General features: G+C 38.2%; 1 protein-coding gene across 2 annotated transcripts in view; it reads right to left on the bottom strand.

Moving 5' to 3' along the window:
- GALK2 (galactokinase 2) overlaps positions 1-6,058 on the bottom strand; it is a 100,270-nt gene that overhangs the window by 77,692 nt on the left and 16,520 nt on the right. For both annotated transcript variants that reach the window (XM_019504166.1, XM_019504165.1), the window contains exon 4: positions 3,727-3,817. In XM_019504166.1, the coding sequence (XP_019359711.1) occupies positions 3,727-3,817 (91 nt within the window). The remainder of the gene's footprint in view (positions 1-3,726; positions 3,818-6,058) is intronic.

Here is a 6,058-nt window from a genome sequence, read left to right on the forward strand (position 1 = left end):
GAGACTGGAAGTACTTACGGTCCACTTCTGGGTCTGCCGCCAAGTGCACGGAGGACCCCCCCACGCCTCCCCAGCTCAGCGATCGGCTATGGGGGGACCCCGGGTGCCCCCCTAGACCCAGGAGGCACCAGTTGCTGAGGCTGAGGGGGAGGGGTCCCCTGTGCACTCCACAGCAGACCCAGAAGTGGACTGAAAGTGCTTCTGATCCACTTCCAGGTCCACCGCCGAGCACGCTGGGGACCCCACCGTGCTCCCATGGGATGCACCACCTGCCTCACCATCTCAGCATTCATGAGCCATCTGGTACCTTGAGGTATGTAGAGAAAACATTTAAAGCTGTGTCTATGTCCGAATCATCAAATCTTTCCTAATCTCTCCGAACTGATTCAGAGAGATTAAAGGGTCTCCTGATTTGATTCGGATTCGGAGATTTGGCTGCCAAGTCAGGCCGAATCTCCACTGAATTGAATCAGCAACCGAATCTTCGCACAGCCCTAATACAACTATATATTTATTAGCTTCTGGAAGAAAAAAGATGGCTATAACATTGGTTCAGCTACATCTACAGTACTGTGGAGTCACCTTTTCTGTTATTAACTACTTATATATATTATACACATATAAATGTATATAGTAAATGATAGTGGGGAGTAATAGAAGTATTTTTACAAATGAGAGGTGAAATTTCCTAATTCTCAAGTGCCTGAGCTTATGTGAAACCACTCTCCTTTTAATAATATATATCACTTTATTTCTTTTGATAACAGTGAAGTATTTTTTTATACTTCACTAAGTGTCAAAATATAATGAACTTGTATGTGCATATATACTTGTATGTGCAAGATATATTTTTTATGTTTCATTCATAGATCTCAAAGCACCGTAAAAACATGGTATTTCATTTTAATAGTTCTGTTTTTCTTCAGAATAAGTTATATATATAATCTTTATCACACGTTGGTACAGAATAAACAATATACTGTATCAATCAACATAACACATGCATAAATGGTATAAATATATATAACATATCTTTGTGTCAGTGAAGATTTATATGCTAATTTATATGCTAGATTTATATGCTAATAAGCTATGTAATAATCATCATAAACAGAAAAATACCAATATTTCTAAAAAGAAATGCATCTAAAAAATATTTCTAAGTCTTCTCCTGAAGTACATCCAACAATAGGTAACAATGGTGGAGTCTGAGAAAAATATGAGAAAACAGTTCTTGTTGGATGTGTCCCATAGCCACTACAAATTATCTAAAAATTTCCTTTCTAGAAATACAAACAAATTATTAATTGAAATACTATTGCTGCCAATGTCCTTTCATGAAGAACATCAGACAAACTTGTTTTAAAAAAAGCACTTGAGTAATGTATTTAAACAGAAACTGATCCACAGTATTCTCTTGCATGTGAATCAGACTTGCAAACTTATCACGCGATGTTTAAATAAAAAAACTTACTCCAGTTTCAAAAATGAATATGGACTTTGCCAAGTTCTGCAATAGTTGTATCCCAAAGGATAACATGTTCAATTTAATATAAACAGATTATCCTGTTGGACCTTCTTCATACTTGCCTTTCCATGTTTCTTAAAAGTTTGTAACTTTTATGCTTTCTTTCTGCCAGCATAAACCTGTTTTGCATATTAACCATCAAGTATCAAAACTTGTTCCTAAGTCACAAATCTCAAAAGCAAGTTCTAAACTAAGTAGAGCCACTGAGGTAATGTTATCCATATTGCAAGAAAAACCATACTGCTGTAAATAAAGTGAGGCTAAATATGCAAAGTGAATACAATTCCAATAAATGCTTTCCTTATGGAGTAATGTAAAACTGGAACTGTTCACCTTACTGGAAATATGAGTGAGTGAGTAGAGACTGAAACACATAGGGTTGTAATTTAGGAATTTTACATGAAAATAAAAATATTTTATGTGAAAATGATTGTATAGTATAACACATTTTAAAGACACTAAAAAACAGATATGTGAAAATATTTAGGTACCTAAGGCCTAAGTAGTAGTTAGGCACATTAGGCACTTTTACATATGCTCTGGGGGTGAGTGGGAGGTGCTTTAATTTGCACCTGAGTGGCTCTGAGAGGCGCTCTAATTAAAGCGCTGCTGAATCTTGTGTATCAGCGTCCCTGTGTTTAAAAATGGTAGCAGGGCTGCTTGAACAAAAGTTCATTCAAGTTTTAGTTCAAGTGCCTCCGCTGCCATTTTTAAACACAGGGACACTGATACACGAGACAGAGGAGGCTGCTGGAGCGCAGTAATTGCCATGATCCAGCCGACTTGATTAATCAAGTCTGCTCCAACACACTGTAATTACAGTGCGTTGGAGCAGCCTCCACGCTCGCGTGCAGGCACCCCTAAATACCTTCTGTGGATCTAGGCCTAATTAAACTATAGAAATGTCAAAGATTCATTCAGAAGTAGGTATATATTGCAGTATATTTCCTCTTTGCCTAGTAAAAATCTCCCTCATTTTGATCCATATATACTTTTTAAAAGCCACAGTCAAGATAAAAGGGAACGATTTTTCACAAACTCGTAAGTGAATTAGAAGAATGGCTTCTGCTGATTTGCAATTACACTTAAGCTCCTTATTAAACCTGATCAGGATTTTTTATGAGACTTTTTAAATTAGAAAGTAGCTAAACATCTACTCTGAAAGTCTTCCGAGGAAAAAGTTGCTTTTGACCCATTCCTCTTTTGAAAAAAATTTGGAAAAAAGCTTTGAAAGTGTTGAACTGTCCCTTCTCACCATTTTTAAATCAATACCTTCATTTTTTTTTCATTTAGGATTACTTTTGTTTTTAAAAAATAAGTAAAATTAAGTTTAAAAAATTTAAAGGTAAAAAATTACACTTACAAAACTGTCAAAATAGTGCTCTGATGGAAACAATCTATTTTTTTCAGATGTTCAGTTCACAAAGAATTCATGATTCTTTTTATCCCAATTCAAAATTCTTATCGGATTAGGAAACTTTCCTGCCAAGCTCTTTTAGTTTGGTTAAGAACTTCTGAAAGTCCCAAATAAAAACAAAACATTAAAAAACTCGTATCTTTAATAACTTACGGTAAACTACTGAAGTTGAAAGTCTTTTAAATCTAATGTACTATGTCTGCTTTATGCAGTTTACTCCTTTTACATATTTCTTCCACCTTAAATGAGCAATAAAATAGGTTAGTATAACTACCAATTCTCATGCATTACCTGCATGTGTGTTTCCAATATTCTTGACAATTACTTAATTTAAAAATGCTTTCCCTGGGAAAAAAAAATCGTTTTAGATTCCATTTATCGAACCCTCAGACCTATTTAAAGTGTGTGTTCTATATTCTGCAGTCTCCTTTTAACTTTAAAATAGAAGAATGCAAACCAGAAACAGACTATGAGCTTGACCATGACCTCACTGACTAAATGCATTGTTCTGTATAATATTTTTTTCATAAGTGTGATGTAAGTTGAGTGTTTTTACAGTAATTTCCACACAAAACAAATAACAAATTCAAATTTTAAAAGAAACATAAATAGTACTTTACTTAAAAATCTACAAATTATGGTAATAAAATATTTATGAGGTATACGAATAAAACTGTTGTATTAAATTTATTATGGCATATTTATTATAACATATATATCATATTGTAATCTTAAACATTGGCTCTCAATAGGATATGTGCATTAAACAAATTTGCTTTACCTGAATTCCTTTCAATCCACATAGGAAGTAGTTGTGCCACAGAGGTTTTGTTTGGTTAATCTGAATGTTATTAACGCTAGTACTGAAATCCCTGCAAAAAAGTAAGGTGAAATTTAATATCAGTGAATTTAGTTAGTTAAAAAAATATAGGTTACTGCTGCCACCTGCTGATGAAATTGCAACATTAACATTTTGTCCTGAACATTTTTCCAATACACTATGTATTGCCTTCTATTTCTCTGTCTCTACTTCCATCTTATGGATCAGTTATTCAAAAAGTTTGTTAAACAGAGGCATAACTAATAGGTCCAACTAATTATAAAACAAGATATACAAGAATATGTTTGTGGCTTTTTAAAAATTCTGTTGGAAACAGCTCATGGCGAAACAGCTTTTAAAACATGCAAACAAAATGCATTTTTTACATTTGCAAGCCAAATATTGTAGTATTGCAGTAGAAACATCAGCACCTGAAAAGGAAGATGACTCCTAATCAGATGACTGATTACAAAAATAGTAAGACTAGTTAGACTACTATCTGGAAGCACTCAGCTTGCAGTAATCAATCCCATCTTAGTCTTACCCGCAGATACATGGTAAAGCAGTGGAGACAAATGTATAGCCTGCAGCTTGAATCTGGCCTGCAAAGCTACTCTGTCCCATCCACTGAGCTACCAGCGGGCCACTAGAAGGCAGGGGATGTGGTCAGGGAAGTGGCCTGCAGCTGAATCCAGGGCCCTCAGAGCTCGGTAGACATGGCGATCAGCGGCAGGAAGACAACAAAGGCCTGACGCACCCTGGTTGTTCTCTGGATGCCTTTTCTGTTGCCAGTGCCTAGACCTTACCTCTCTAGCTACTGGCCCCCACCACATGCCCTGTGCTGGAGTCAGAGCTCCTGCTGTGGCACAGGGGTTGAGGTGGCAGTAGCTCCATCTCTGGCATGGGGGACACAGCAGAGACTAGAGCTGCTGCTAAGTACCTTGGGACTGGGCATATATATTAACACTACTATGTTAATATATATACATGAAAATCTATGACCATGTCCTCCTTTAGAAAAGATTTCAAGCTAGGTCTGCTCAGGAATTCCAAACACAGATGACTGCAAGACCAAGAGATGATGAAAGCAGATGGACATAAAGGCTAGGTTCAGACATTCAAAATGCCCAAGGGGAAACTGATCTAAGTTATGTGGGTTTTTGTAAGCGGCATAATTTAGATCTGTAGCAAACAGAACACACATTTGCCTGGGGAAGGGGTGAGCAAACCAGTTTCTCCCATTTTTTAACCAGTCTGCATGTGCCAAACTCCTATTCCGTTATGGGCATAGATTGGTTTTGTGTGCTGAACTTCTGTTTCGTTATGGGTACAGACTGATTTCCAATCACTTATACCAGTAAAAGTATAATAGCTGTACCTGGCCAAAGAGGTAGTTAGTGTGGGACAAGGGAAGGCAGTAGAAATAGAAAAAACAGACCGGCTGCGTAAGAACCTGGAAGTGAAGACAAAGAGGTCTAATGAGAGGCTCAGAACAAGGGGAGAGACCAGGGAAAGGATTTGAAATGGGACAGATTTAACAAATATGAGGAGGCAAGCAGCAAAACTACAAGTGCCAATTTAAGAGGGGGCACCAGTTTGGCAACCTTAGGGAACCTGCACCAAACAGCCTGCTATTGGAGGCCACTCCCCAGCCCAAGCCACTGGGGTGGAGGGAGCCCAGCTATAGAAGGTAAAACTCTGGCCCCTGCTTGGCCCCTCTGCAACACTCCACTATTAGTATAACTTCCCTCCTGCTCTGGCCAGCGCACCAAAGGAGCTTGCTATGCCTCTGTAGGAGGTACATGGTGCAAGATGTCTGATTTGAAGACAACTGGCTAAGGAGGATTCCATCAGAAGAATAACATTGTATTTGTATTCATACATCACCTAGTCCTAGCTCATGTCTAGGATTCCTGGGCACTGTGGTAATATAAAGAATTATAATACATCTCTGTTAACAGCACTGAAGATTGTTATGAGAGGGGAAGGATATAAAAAGGGTAATATAATTTCGTTTCAAGAGATATGAGATGAACTTTAAGGCTAGGGACAGACATTCAGAAAGCTGGGGCCTGAATTGATTCAATCTTTGCAGGTTTGTTTAACCTGCCTTGACTGAACCAATTTGCAAGTGAATAGACATTCATGAAATGCAGGCACATGCCTGCAGTGGCTCAGGCCAGGAGGTGGTGGGGGGCGGTTATGAGAGCAGCCCTCAGCTGCAGGGAGGCTGTGCTGGGGAAGTGTGGCCAACCCTGGCAGTAGCTTGGAGTGAACTGGCCAGGGAAGGAGT

Source organism: Gavialis gangeticus, unplaced genomic scaffold (assembly GCF_001723915.1).
Source record: "Gavialis gangeticus isolate Ggan-Ray unplaced genomic scaffold, GavGan_comp1, whole genome shotgun sequence".
Lineage (NCBI taxonomy): Eukaryota > Metazoa > Chordata > Crocodylia > Gavialidae > Gavialis > Gavialis gangeticus.